The 14,961-nt window shown below is 39.7% G+C and overlaps 1 protein-coding gene across 1 annotated transcript in view; it reads left to right on the top strand.

Annotated features, from left to right (window-relative positions):
- Positions 1-7,939, top strand: part of NRP1 (neuropilin 1) — a 70,996-nt gene extending 63,057 nt beyond the window's left edge. The window contains exons 13-16 of the mRNA XM_009325557.1: positions 361-635; positions 1,138-1,231; positions 2,832-2,891; positions 4,153-7,939. Coding sequence (XP_009323832.1) covers positions 361-635; positions 1,138-1,231; positions 2,832-2,891; positions 4,153-4,442 — 719 coding nt within the window. The 3' untranslated portion in view covers positions 4,443-7,939. The remainder of the gene's footprint in view (positions 1-360; positions 636-1,137; positions 1,232-2,831; positions 2,892-4,152) is intronic.
- The last annotated feature ends 7,022 nt before the right edge of the window (positions 7,940-14,961 follow it).

Below are 14,961 nucleotides of genomic sequence, written 5' to 3'. Positions count from 1 at the left end.
AGGAGGTGCACGCTGACTAATGGAGCATACGCTGTCACACCAAACATGCTTTTGCCTCCTTCCCTGAGCAAAAGAAAATGCCTTGTGTGTGCCATGTAGTGAACATCTTGTTACAGTTCATTCTCAGCACAAAGCATCCCAATGAACAGCAAAGGAGACTGCCAGAAGAAATAAACACTCCTTAGAGCACATCAGCTTCCCTACAGCTCCCAAACCAACACCCTCTGACTCTCTTGGTTGTGAGGTTTGACCCATCAGAATGGAAAGAAGGCAAAATGATCAGGGGGTGGTTGGGGCTTCTTAGGTAAACAAAGAATATGAAAACTGGTGGCTATTCCTAACACAGTCCTTCTGTCACAGTAGGAGATGGCAATTTCATTTACTCGCAAGCTGACGAAAGCCAGAAAGGAAAAGTCGCCCGACTGCTGAGCCCCGTGATTTACTCGCAGAACTCTGCCCACTGCATGACTTTCTGGTACCACATGTCTGGCGCACATGTCGGCACCCTGAAGATCAAACTGCGGTACCAAAAGCCAGACGAATACGATCAGGTGCTGTGGACCCTGAGCGGGCACCAGGCAAACTGCTGGAAGGAAGGACGCGTTCTTCTTCACAAGTCTGTGAAACACTATCAGGTGAGCTTGGCCGCTCCTCGCTGAACTAACAGAACCAAAGCCAGTAAAACCTTGCTGGACATGCTTTATACACCATAGCAGAAAATGTCACTGAAGGATTTATGTACACAGTATTATACCTCCAGATGTGGTGCTGTTGCTGTGACAGTAGTAGTAGTGACATATTTCATGGTATCTCAGATGACAGTAATACAAGCAATTTGTTATCAAAGGCCAAATAAATGGTTTAGAAATAATTTCTCATGTCACAAAACTGCACCCTTGCCACAGTTTTGCTGCTGGTGTAAAAGTCTTTAATGAATTTATGACATTCTATAAATTCACATTTGCATATATAAGTTCATAAAGGCATGCAGTGCAGATTGGCAGGCCACAATCAAAGTACATGTAGATGTGGCATCATGACAAGTGAAGATATGTGTTAACAACTAATTAAGATATCCTGAATGCTGCAATTGTGTGTTAACAGGAAAACAATGTGAACATTATCCTATTTTGCCAGGTGGTTATTGAGGGAGAAATTGGAAAAGGAACTGGAGGAATTGCTGTGGATGATATTAAAATTGACAACCACGTAGCACAAGAGGATTGCCGAAGTAAGTATGAATAGCAAGAACATATAGAAATCTCATCCAAAACATTATTTATTTTGGTTTGATAGCTGTTTTTTTCTGTGAGAAAGGGATAGACAATTATTGACTCTACAAGAAGTTTTGCACTGAAAATATCCTGATCTGGCCTATAGCTTTATTCATAGTAAGTGCCACTGGTATCACCTCAGTACCACAGCAACTGCCGTCTTTTGGATCAGAACTGGCATCCTACTGACATGGGTCACAGCATGTTCACATCCTCACATCTCTCCCTATATTTCATATTGCTGTCCTCTTTAAATTTCTCTGCTTTTCCTAATGCTCTTCCCTGTTTTAACTAGTGCTCAAAATCCAGTTTTATTTCTTCACTTTTTTTAGATCACTTACACCAAGCCTACTTTAATTCTACCCTAGCGTTTTTTAAAGCACCATATCAAACCCTTACAGGATAGGGTGAAATGGCCCCTGGTCTATCCTCTGCTGTTCTGTAATTCTGAGTTTGCTGTGACTTGTTTGCTGTAGTCACCAGCTCCCAGACACGTGGGACATGAAGTAATGTTAGAACATGGCCTTTTCCACATCTGAGCCAGGCTATTCCTGAGATGCTATTTGAGTCCTTTTATTTCTGGCCAGTCTTGAGTTATTCCAGTCACTGCTGATCATACGTGCATTGCATACTGCACATAATTTGGCAGTAGCAACCCCAGATAAACACAAGCAACTGAACCCCGTCCTTCATGATGGAAATGAAGCAATGACTTTTGTCTAGAAGAGGGAATAGAACCGAGAACCCTCAGCATTAGAAATATAAACTTATGCCATGCGAGTTGGCAACACAACTGAGAGCAATAATAGAGGGTGTTCCTCCCCTTTTGTAGCTAATAGCCTTTTGAGGGTAACATGAGACAGCTACATGGTAATTTCACTGCAGGATGAGAAAATGGTACAATCTCTTTTTATCACGCAGTCCATCTTCTGGGGTTCATCATATGCCACCAGAGTGGCAGTTACCAGGAAAGAGAGGCAGGACGCACTGCTTGGTCCTCCTGCAGTGTCCTCAGTGCCAAGAATGGTGCTGGGACCACAGTGATGGTATTTCCCTGACTCCAAATGAGAGAGGAAAGTAACTTCTTTCCTACCTCCACATGTTTCAGTTGTTCAAACCAAATGCTGAGCAAAGATTTTGGCCTGTGGGAGCTAAAGCCAAAAGCTTAGTCTGAAGCCCAAACACAAGTGGTCTCGCTGCAGTCAGTGAAACCATTCTTGTGATTAACTATGCCTACACTGATGAAGTGTTATGGAATTGGGCTCCAAAATTGTAAATACAATGAATGATGCTAATTCATCACACCGATTTCTCTTTCCCAGACATGGAAAACCCCTGCTGATAACTAAAACTGTGCCAAGACTGGGCAGAGAGGAGTTTTTAAATCTTTCTTTTTTTCTCCATTAATTTTCAGAGCCCATCATAATGAACAGTTCTGTCAAGCTAACATAATGATGCTCTGACACAGGAAAATCTGCTATACCATTATTGCCAGCATGATAGTCAATCAGTGTTTGTAACCCTAATAATCAATGTCAATTCTCTTTGCTTCATTAGAATCAACTGATGTGGAGAATGAAATAGATGAAGAAGAAGACCCAGAAAGTAATCAAACAGGTAAAAATTGTGTTATTATTAAAAGGGAATGAATTTTAAAGTGTATTTTCATGTGAATTTGTGTATTCTATTTATTTATTTACAGATTAGTTTTCTAACTGCATATTGTATTAAGGTTTTTGATTTATCTAGGTCAGATGCTAAGAAGAGCTTACATTTATTATTTGAAGGATTTAATAGTTTTATTCTTCTATGCCATATAATCTTACGGACTTTGTATCATTTATACCTGCCTCAAACCTTTCAAACTTTATATACATAATTTGTTATATTGTATACATATATATGCATGCACACTGTACCTCCTTATTATTTTGTTATCTAGAAGACTTGTCCACAGCTGAAGAAACAGCTATCATTATATATCTTACAATTTATGACTCATGCAGTGTCTAGGTACTTGGGCTCAAAACTCTTCTAGGCTAATTGTTTCTTCAGACCTGGCTGAAAATGTCATTTTATGACCAGTCTACCAAAGCATTATCATTTTCAATGATGATAGCTGTAAATGGATCATTAAATGGATCATAATTGTCATATTGTCCCAATAATGAAATATACTTGCATTTTTCAGGCAATGAGCTTAAGTTTTTTCTGTTACAGTCAACGGGATTGCTATCATTGATTTCAGTGAAAGCAGGGTTTGTCCAAAAAGACTTTTTGGCTTTTCCTGCAACAATTAGCAGGGTTTGCAAGCTTATTGGATCTCTTTCATAAACTGAAAGGGCTGAGGGAAAACGTTATGGTACCCAGTGAATATTTTACACAAGAGGGCAGAGTGCTCTTCTGTGTCAGTTCTGTCACTATGTACATTTCAAGGTCCAATCCTGAAGTCAGTGAAGTGGAGATGGACACAAAACGGCTGGAGATTCCCAAAAAATGCCTAAGGCTATAAACATTCACACTGAGCTGAACAAGATTTAATTAACGTTTTTGAGCTAAATACTGCAAGCTGGCAAAATATAATCAAAAGGTCTGGTTATTCATTCCCAAGACTCCCACTTAATCCAAGGCAGAATCAGACCCCTACTAACATGCAGCAGATTCAGGGACTGGAGAACAGTATGAAAAAAATCAACAACTATTTGGGCTGCATTATACTTTTCAGCTATTTATGACTACCTCCAAGAAGCTAGATTTTCAAATCATGTAGCAATTTATGTCAGAAACTTGTTGTCCTTTCTCCAAATTTCCAACTCATCAAACAAAGTTCTACCTAGAATCAGGTCTGAAAATTTTGCAATTCTTTACTCCATTTCAGGGTTTACACCTCCATACCATACAGGTGAGGACTACGATGATAACATCTCCAGGAAACCAGGCAACGTCCTGAAGACCCTAGATCCAATCCTTATTACCATCATAGCCATGAGTGCACTCGGGGTGCTTTTAGGAGCCATCTGTGGAGTTGTCCTGTACTGTGCCTGTTGGCACAATGGGATGTCAGAGAGGAACTTGTCTGCACTGGAGAATTACAATTTTGAACTGGTCGATGGTGTAAAACTGAAAAAAGATAAACTAAACACACAGAATTCATACTCGGAAGCATGAAGGTATAAAGCGACTGGAGAAGTTTCAGAGAATCGGGATGGAAGGACATAGCTCGGTCGTGCTGGGGAACTGTTGATCTTCTTTTACTGTACAGGCTGAAAAGTGCATTGATGACACTGAGCCAAGCTTTTCTCAGGAGCTTCAATGAGTGTGTAACCGATAAACATGGACAACAATCTGTGTTAACAATCTGAATCATGTACAGTCTGCTTTTTCTGTTGGTTTTATTTGAAATAATCAAATGCTGGTGTTGAGACCAAGTATGATTGACTTATAGTTCATTTTGTCTTTCTTTCTCTCCCTCTCTTTTGTTTTCCGTTAATGGATAATTTTGGTTTTACTGTGCAAAATCCAAGATGCTGTCACAAAATGTATTCAGTGGGGTCCTTTGGATGGACATGCTGTCTGTAGCTCAGTGCCCAGAAAATATTGGAGTAACAGCAATTTAGTGGACTCCCGCACCTGTATTTGTGTATAATTGCTCGTGTTGTGCATAGGCAAAGAAGGGTTAGGATGTTTTTGAAAGTACTGCTGCATCAGTACCGATATAGTGTGTCAGCTCTGTTTACGAAGCAATACAGTCAAAATTTATTGATGTTTTTCAGTGTTGTACTAAATTTTGTGCTTGTGAACTCCATAAAAGAGTATGTGCCATCATCAGACAGAACTGGTAACCGAGTGTACTGCCTAAAAACAAAACAAAAAAGTCCTTGGCACTGGCTAGTGTATGTCCTCTCAAGTGCCTTTTTGTTTGTACTGCTTCTCATTGTGTTAACATTAACTACAGCTCTGCTTCTCTGCAGTTATGCCCTTGTCTTTAATCATATTCTGATGGCTCACTGACTAAAAGAAAAGTATATTTTAGTGTAAGAAAGTAGCCTCAGCAAGGCAAGGGCTAATCAGATTTGACAACCTGGCTCGATTGTTCTGCTTTCTGTATTTCAACTTCATGTCTCTTGACCCTTTTGTATAAAGCTGCAATATCCCCTTTTATTGTTCTTTCATATAGAATGTATTTTCAAATGTAAAGTCTCTCTCCCTTTCTCTTCTCTTCCTCTCTCTCTTTCTGAGTAGATTTCATAAGCATTTGCCATTGCCAAGGAAAGAAAACTGCAGCTTTAACTTGCTGGTAATGGCAAAGGATTTTATTAGAGTTTGTGTTAAAAAATAAGGGAAAATTCTTAACTTTACCCTCCAAAGTCGAACTTTGGGTTTCTTCTTAACAGCATAAAGTGACAGTATCTTTTTTCCTGAAGTCATGAAACATGTCTTTTACCCTGAACAGCTTCCCTGTTAATTACACTAGGGAAAATGATTCACTTACTGAAAAGATTGCCTTTAAAATGAGAAACTTTCCTCCTCCTGTCCCTACCTGAACCCAGTGTTCTGCTCTCTCAGTAAACGTGTATTTTCATGCTAATCAATGCTAATTGGGCTTACGCATGGGTACTGGGGGCAGAATAAAATCCCACAGTGCATGTAGGGCATGTTCTTACCATCCTGTTATATCCAATTGGCATTTCATACCAGGAGGTTTCTGTTTGACCAGAAGCGCAGATAGTGACACATTCAGTGAGCTGAGTACTGTAAGCTGTCAGCAAAATGTGTTTGACAATTATGTGGCAATTTTTTTAATATTTTAGGACAAATATTATTGAACAAATAATATTCAACAGCCTATGCAGCTGGTTCAACAGGGTAAAAAGAAACATTTTGTTGCCCTCAGGGGTCCATAGGAGGAGGCGAGGGACCAGAGGGATCATTCCCCTCCTGCAGGTGCGAGGGGACCCCCTGGGTTTTCTGCGGTGACCCACACACAGCACAGCCATAACTGGGGAGGCAGTGGAATAAGGCAGCTTTAACCTTCCCCTGGGTATCTACCAACCAGCAGGTAAAACCAATGCAAACATGGGGAAAGGAACATCCTGCAAAGTGCTGAACTCACTTTTTTCCTCACTGAATTCCCTGAGCAGAGTTAGGGAAGTGATTGTGACTTTCTGTCTTTTCAAAAATTGCTTTTGTAGTAGAGCAATGAAGTATCCTGTCCAGGATTAGAACTAAAGAAGGGCTAATTCAGCCTTGAATTACTAGAGCAACAGAATCCACCCCTATTTATCAATTAAATGTTTTGAAGCATGTCATTTCACCAATACGAAGCATAAAACAGAAAAACCTGTAGAAAATCCACCAGTAACCTAGAAATTGAAGGAAAGTGAGGGAGACTGGAGGTAAAAATATGAGCCTGGAATCTGAAAATATTTTAAGGAAGACCCAATAGAAAAAACGTTGGACAGTTGCTACTTCAAATGAGTCCTAAAGGCAGAAACTATAGTGAATATTCAAACACACATTTAGATGCCTAAGTTGGAAGAGTTACTTCCCCAGGCTCTAGACCCTGGGTCCTCCAGAAGGTAAGACAGAGCACCTAAGGCCTGAAAGTTAGGCATAAAAGTTAGTCCATGAAATGTCCCAAGTGTCAAACTCACTTTGGCAGAGGCAGAATTTTCATTTGTATCCAACAGTGTAATTTGACCATAATAGTATCGCAGCAGCTAGTTAATTAACCCAAAGAAAAAATGGATTTTTCACAACTATTTTCAGCACACTACCACCTTGTGATTCAGGTGTTAGGGTCTGTTCTCCTTAGCTGAAAAACTTTTAGTCCACTAACCTGACTGAGAGTTACATGCATATATTGCCTTGAAGAGAAAATCCCATTGGGGAGCCCAAGTCCAAAGCCTTTTGAAATATTCCCATGGATTTCAATAGATTCTGGTCCAGCCCTTGGTCTTGATCTCTTTGAACAGTAAAGCTGGTGGTTCGTGGTTTTTTTCTTCTTTTAACATACTGAGAACAGTGAACGTAAAAAGAAATATATCTCCTTTGTGGTCTTCAGACCTTACTATGATAATGAGGATCTAGCACTGAAGATTTGATTTCTCTGAAGGTAATAGAATGAAAGTTGCCCTTCAATAAAGGAAAAATGATACTGCAACTTTACATTGAAAAGTATCTTGCACTGATAAATATATTTAAAAAAAAATATATGTTTATAAAGTTATTAATTTGTAAAGGCAGTGTTACAAAATGTTCAGTTTATATTGTTTTAGATTGTTTCATAATTTTTAAAGTGTAAAATAACATATTTTTTTCTTTATTGAAAAACTAAAAAAATCTTCTGTAGTAAAATGATTTCATTTTACTGGTATATTATTGCTTCATGTTTTGTACCATCATAAAACTTTGTGCAAATTTTTTTTACAGAAATTTTTATTTTCTATGACAATACGACACTTGTAAATTGTTGTTTCAAAATGAACAGCGAAGCCTTAACTTTAAATGACATTTGTACTCTCAGACACTGAGTAGCATAAAAAAAATCACATAGAACTGAACTGTAACTTAAATTTCCAAACTATGACTACTACATTCCAAAGAAACAGTTGAATTAAACATTTTCATAAAATATCCCATACCTGATGTATTTTATTATACTAAAATGGATTGGTTTTATTAAATGGTTGGTTTTATTTAGCATCTTGCAACAAGCACATTGTTTTAATCATGGTTACATTTGTTGGTAGCCAACTCCAACAAACAGATACCTTGGTGGGACCGTTCATGGTTTAGGATGGAAGGATTCACCCTCTGCCTGCCCAGCTCTCTCTCCCTGCTGGAAGACACTCCCACTACATGCCTAACTTTTAGCCAAACGGCAGGGATTTAAGAGGACAAATCTGCCACCACTGCTGGCAGGTTGTAATTGACCTTGCTGACGTGGGAAGCCCAAGCCGCACACCCTACGTAAGTCACACGTGCCCCTTATGGCTTGCTTTTAGCAGGGGTGAGTTTTACCAGGGAGTAATGTCCATTTTTGACAAGTTGCTCCACTAAGTCTCTGCTCCAGTGGTAAGGTTTGTACTGATGAGCTCCCTGCAAATTTCCACTGAAGTCATCAGGACTTACCCAGCCATGGCCAAATTTCCCAATGCGGAGCAGAAGTTGCTGATGGGAACAAATGCTGCAACAGCAACCCATCGGGCCTGATTCAGCATTCAGCTGGGTACTGAACTCATCTGTGGAACATACGATCATGCGTAGGGAGACCTTCAAGAAATTTGCTTCCAGACCAGAAGCTTTAGATTGTACATTTCCTGCTTTATGCAATACTTACCTATTTGTTTCTTTTTAATACTGAGCAGTCTGCACATTAAAGTTTGCAAATCCTTTCTTTATGTTGCACATATGAACAATGCACATACTGTCAGTATGTCACTAGGTTGAGTGCTCATGAACAAACATTCAGCTATTTTACTACTCCTGGGAAAAATATTGTACTTATTACCGCATATTTGATGATTGTTACACTTGAAGAGAAAGTATCAAATCTTTCCTCCTCAAGAGAGCGGTGTTGTGGGTACCTGTTTAAAATACAAGATGGAACTACAGCAATGCGCCTGAGGAAAACTTGGCTTTGTGGTCAGAATAGGGATTGCTCTCAAAAGACAGTTGTGAAGGTTGTCGTCCATATAATCACTAAATCCAAATTCCTTAGAAATGTACTTCATTGCGCTTTGTTTGTTTCTGTGATAACCAGCCATGGGGCACTTTGAGGGAAAATAAATGGCAATGGAATTAATTAGTGAAAAAAGGAAATCTATAAAGTGAATCCATTGAGGATGAAGTTCAGAAAAGAGAGACAAGTATTTTAAGTTAAGAAAATTCTCTTTCTTTCATTTAGGGGAAATTAATTAGCCTAGAATCTAACAACTACTTAGCACTAAACCTACAGTTTTCCACACTAAATAGGCTGCATAAAGGAAAGACAAAAATGGTGCAATGGGATCTGAATTACATTTCAGAACATAACTTGTAAACTTGAAAGAAAAAGAAGAGCAGATGGAAATAACAGATGGGTCAGCTACAGACAACCCGTGCCAGGAGTGCATAACTCTGAGGCTCAAATATTAGGGTCACGGTCTGTAAAAAGGGTCTTTGGCAGGTAGAGACAAGCAAACCCTATTATTATTCACCAATCAAATGTACCAGCCCTGAGCCAGCAGCCACATAGCCACAGTGCTGAGCACAGTCCCATTTCCTTGCCTTTTGGCAGGACGTAAAATACAATTACACAGCAAAAGGCAGATGTACAGGAGAGGCAGGAGCAGCACAGCTGACATATGGTTGGATAAGGCCCACTGGCATCATGGAAACGACAGCAGTGCCTACCTGTACAAACCTGCCTGCTGGACCAAAGATGCCGGTCCCAGTGGAGATGAAGACTCCTCAGTCCTCATAAACTACCTTTTATGAGGTATATGAGGACTTAACAGGTGCATACCAGTATAGCTCTAAAATTCATCCTCATAAGTCTTTTCTTATGTACAATTAGTCCATTTCTAAGTCAATTCTCCTAACCCGCTTTCCCAAAGTCAAATGTCAAAGTTGGTTTTGATTTTCAGATCATGGCATCTGGACGTTAGACCCCAGAAGTAATTCCCTTCCCATTCCTTAATTGTCCTGTCCTTTGCAATGCATTATGCCTAACAGCATATTGGTTCAAGCAACATTAATTTGTTAGAGCTTTAATTTCTTCTTTTATACTATTTTATGCCTGAAGTCACCCATAACCACAATTTTATCTACAAGCGTTTGTTATATTATAACAGTGTGTATCTAATTTTTTTTGCCATGGGATACTTTGTATAGCTGCTTTATTTGCCGATTAGTCCCCCTGTAGACCCTAATTGCTCTTCTACAGTAGGTCAGTTCTCTATATACACTTCTATTCTCATAGCTACACACAATCAAATTTTAATCTTATCACCTGAGGACTGATGGTGTCTCAATGTTTATAACTGAAAATCTCATTAAAAAATCTTCTGGCGTTTTTCACAGGTGGATGGAGTCTTATCATGTCCAAACTTAATTCCACCTTCAATAATCATATTCTCCTATTTAAATTTACCTTGTTTTTATTCATCTCTCAGACATTTGATTCATGTCCCTGTCATTGTACAGCATCACTGTGCACCATGCACTGTGTTTTATTACAGACAGTTGTGTTTCCATAATGGGTGAGGTGGGTCCGACTGCAAAAGGAATTACAGTTTTACTGGTGCACTATTGGTACCAGACAGAGAGGTCAGGCGGTGCTCTCAAGGGGAGAAGGTGGGGAGGAGGTTTGGCAGGGTTTGTCAGCTGTTGCCATGACAAAGACTGAGGGATTTAATGATGAGAGGCTGGAGGATGAAGGGCTTGCCTGAGGAAACAAGTATTTCAGGTGACATGAGCTGCAAAGGGAATTATCAGAAAACTCCAATGTTCAGTTCCTTCATTTTTCCCTCACAAAAATACTTCACAATTCTCAAAAAAATGTCTGCATCACAGAAATGTCTCTGGCAGCTGTCATGCACTTGTACATCCTCAGGCATGGAAGAAGGGAGTGGGGGTACCAACCCATCTGTCAGCTGAACCTAAATGGTGGATTTCTACACTCAAAGAGGCAACAGGTGTGGATGTTTCTTTGAAGACCCATCCAGCATCTCAGGCAGCATCTCAGGACTAGAAGATTGGCATTCTTCGTGCATTATTTTCATCTTGAGCACCTTTATTCCCTTTCCTCTGTAACATGTTGTTTTATGCCATTTGTTTCAGAAGTAAATTGCCTGGGCTGAACTACTGTTTTTTATGATTTCCTACTGTTAATATATGTCCTGGTTTCGACTGGGATAGAGTTAGTTTTCTTCCTAGTAGCTGGTACAGTGCTGTGTTTTGGATTTACGATGAGAACAATGTTGATAACACACCGATGTTTTAGGTGTTGCTAGGTAGTGCTTGCACTAGTCAAGGGCTTTTCAGCTTCTTATGCCCTGCCAGTGAGAAGCCGGGAGGGGGCACAGCCAGGACAGCTGACCCAAACTGGCCAAAGGGATTGGCTGGGGAAGGGGTGACCGCTGCTCGGGAACTGGCTGGGCATCCGTCGGTGGGTGGTGAGCAATTGCATTGTGCATCACGTGCTTTGTATATTCTATTATTATTATTATTATTATTATTATGAAATTACTATTATTATTATTATTATCATCTTCCCTTCCTTTTCTGTCCTATTAAACTGTCTTTCTCTCAACCCAAGAATTTTGCTCTTTTTTTTTTTCTGATTCTCTCCCCCATCCCACTGGGCAGAGGGGGGCAGTGAGCGAACAGCTGTGTGTTTAGCTGCCTGCCGGGTTAAACCACAACAATATATTTTTCCTTAGTGTAATTTATGCTTTCCTCACTGCTCAAATACTTTTACAAACATCTCCCTATGCATTACTAAGGCATGCATAGCATGAAATAGCCCCACCCGGTGCCACACATACCCCGTGTCAGAAGAGAGAAGAAGAACCCACCTCGTCCCGCCCGTCCTCTTCCACATCCCTGCCAGGGCTGTGTTCTCCATGTTAGGGACCCAAACACTATGCCTTTAATAAATAATCTACCTTTCAGGAAGCCTCAATGTTTTCTACATCAGGCCTGATATCTTTGCATTAATTCATTAATTAAATATTGATACCAATCTTCTTACTAAATGTTTACTTACCAGCTTCATAACTGTTAGCATACCAGAGTGGGTCACTCTCATTTTGCCTTTTGAGACTACTGGCTAGACCCCAGTGTTTTGTCTTTCCCTCCTTTTAACCTTCTAATCTGACTCAGTTTCCCATAGGTCTATCAGCAAGGAAAAAAAAAAAAGAGAAAATCTAAAATGAAGGCATAGCTGTGTCCGCTTTCTATGTGACTGAAAGAACCCACTGAATATGTAAAAAAATTAAATTTCTTTTTATTTTGAAATGTGTTTTTGCGGAGTGAAGAGGAAAGCCACCAGACTGGTTGAAGGTGGTATTTGAGATGTCTGGGAAGCAGTAAGGAGACAGCCACTGGAGTCTTCTGAAAACTATGCTGTAACATCTGGAAAGGCTTAACAACTCCGCAAAGTGATGGGAGCGCAGGATTATCAAAGTAGGCAGGCTGTGAAGGTATTGATTTACCCCAAGCACGATTGACAAAATGGAATAAAAGCAGGAAAATACTTAGTGTTAAGAGTAGATCAGAAAGGACCTCCTTATTCTATGCTCTACTAGTTTCTCTTTTAATCAGTCCTCAGAAGATGGGAGGCAAAGCAAGGAATGAATTCAACTACAATTCAGTCCCACCTACAGCTCATGTTGACTAATTCATGTCCTACAGTTATCGTGCAGCTCTGAGACTGAGGCAAGGAGATGTGGTTGCCACCACCCTTTGTGTGAAAGATCTCTGACCCTCAACACCAACTCCTTTGCATGTCCTCCAAACAGTTACATGCAAGAAGCGATACTACTTTGTACCCATTGCCCACATATTCAAATGTATTTTTTCTTGCTGTAGGCCATATTATCTTCCTTTTGCATTTTTTTGGCCTTCCTTCTTCTTAAGACAAGGCCTGCCAAATAAGCCACCTTTTCCCAGACCCTCTGTCTCGCATGGTGCAGGGCACCCCAGTTCCCATTTATCAGCATAGGAAGCCCAGTGTGGGACCAGACCTCCCATTTGCTCAGCTGATGCTGCTCTGCTGCCCCAGCCCCTCATGGCCTGCTGGTTGTTTTGCATCACTATCTTGTTTGCAATAGGAGGTCATTGAAAGTCCACTTGAAATCTAGACTTTTATTTAAATGCTATAATCTGTAGGCGACTAAGGATCATCTTTGCTACTTTTAACAAGTCTTTTCACAATCTGTTCCCTCTTCTTCATGCATACTGAGGTCTTAAAGTGGTCAATGTAAATCCATATATCTTGATAAAGTGGCTGAATTACTGCTGCTGAATGGTAAGCCATTATCTACAATTAGTTTATGGCTCTTAATAGCTATTATCGCAAAAGATGGATTTCTCTATAGCATAAGTGTCTTACCAAAGATCCTGTTAGTACTCTTGCTTATGAAAAGTTAAGTGGTAGCTGCTTTCTGGAAAAGATCATGTTACTCTCCAAGCTGAAATAAATCGGTACCAGCTTATTACTACGGGTAATAAATAGGTTGTATGCATTATGAAGACTATTTGGTTCTTCTTTGCTATGTACTGTATGTAATAATGTAAATGCGCACAGCCCTATATAGACAAACAGACTGAAGAAATGCTGTGAGGATGTCACCATCTAGTTTAAGAGAAAAATACCAAACATCTATCATCAGTCACAAGCAGAGGACATAGTAACTTGCCTCAGAGTGGCAGCTTTTCTTTTTCTGTTTATAGAAGCATGGTGGTTAGAACAGTTAGAATAAGTGTGTGCCAATTCATTGGAGAAAACTATGGATTTATGAATCTCCTTGAGGAAGTGCCTTCTGATGAAGGACACGAAGGAGCAGAGAGTAGAGGCAGAGTAGATGGGGTCATGAACTTCATTTTACTTCTCATCATGAGTAATAGTGCTAAACTGATAGTCAGTCAGATCTCTCATTTTCTTTAATTTAACGCTATTCTTCTTGCTCCTTGCATTACTGACCCCACATTATAACTGAACCATGTGTTTTATTACAATGCTAAGCACTGCTTTAAATGCTCATGAGAAGATTTCAGTGCTTTTTATACTGCACAGTTATGTGTGGTGAGTTTTGTTCTTTTCACATAAAGAACCATCTCAGAGCTAACAACTTGTATTGTTTTAATCAAGTCTCATTTCACACAGGTTGTGAACTTTAATATAGATTGCCATTTCTTCTGGGCTTCAAATATAATGCACAGCTCAGCACAAGTCTGACCTTTGTGGCTTCATATCGGCACATACTTGCTGAAGGCACTTCATTAGACACCAATGGCGATAGAGCTTTCAGCCTATTTACTAGCTTTCCTTGGAGCTGCTGCCAATTACCAATATATACATTTTAAACAATAACACATTGTGTGTGTATTAAATATAGTAAGCACACATATATACATATCTCCCGAGATGCAACCATGATTCTACAACAGAAGGTGAAGAAGCACTAGAAGTACAAGAATAGGGGGGTTTGCGTAAAGGTAAAGGTCTGTGTGATTATTAAACATCTGAAGGTTTTAGTCAGGTTTGGGGATTCCTTGTGACAGTGTAATGCACTTACTTAGAAATGCAAAGAGCATCTCTACAGGCAGAAGTATTTTCAGGCTGCTCTCATGTTGCTCTTCTAGCTCGATTCCTAGCTCAGATTTTGCAGGCTAAAGAGAGAGTCTTTAATATTCAGCAAATATTTTCCCCTACTACTTCATGCATATTATATTTTTTGAGCTAAAGGAATTTGTATTTAATGTTTATATTGTGATACTGGCTACAGGATAACAAATTGTGGTCCCATAGTGCAAAACAACATGAAAAGATACAGAAAATGTACATTCCTACCTCACAGACAGGAGCTATAATGTGGCTGCTGTGAGTGTAGATGGTTCTGAACCCGGTGCCTTCATCAAGTGCCTTTATTGCCAGCTCTGACTCTTGTATTTTCCACAGCTGTTGCTGGTTTTTATG

The sequence above is a fragment of the Pygoscelis adeliae genome, unplaced genomic scaffold (assembly GCF_000699105.1).
Source record: "Pygoscelis adeliae isolate BGI_AS28 unplaced genomic scaffold, ASM69910v1 Scaffold175, whole genome shotgun sequence".
NCBI classification, from domain to species: Eukaryota; Metazoa; Chordata; class Aves; order Sphenisciformes; family Spheniscidae; genus Pygoscelis; species Pygoscelis adeliae.
This window is presented reverse-complemented; position numbering and strand designations above follow the sequence as displayed.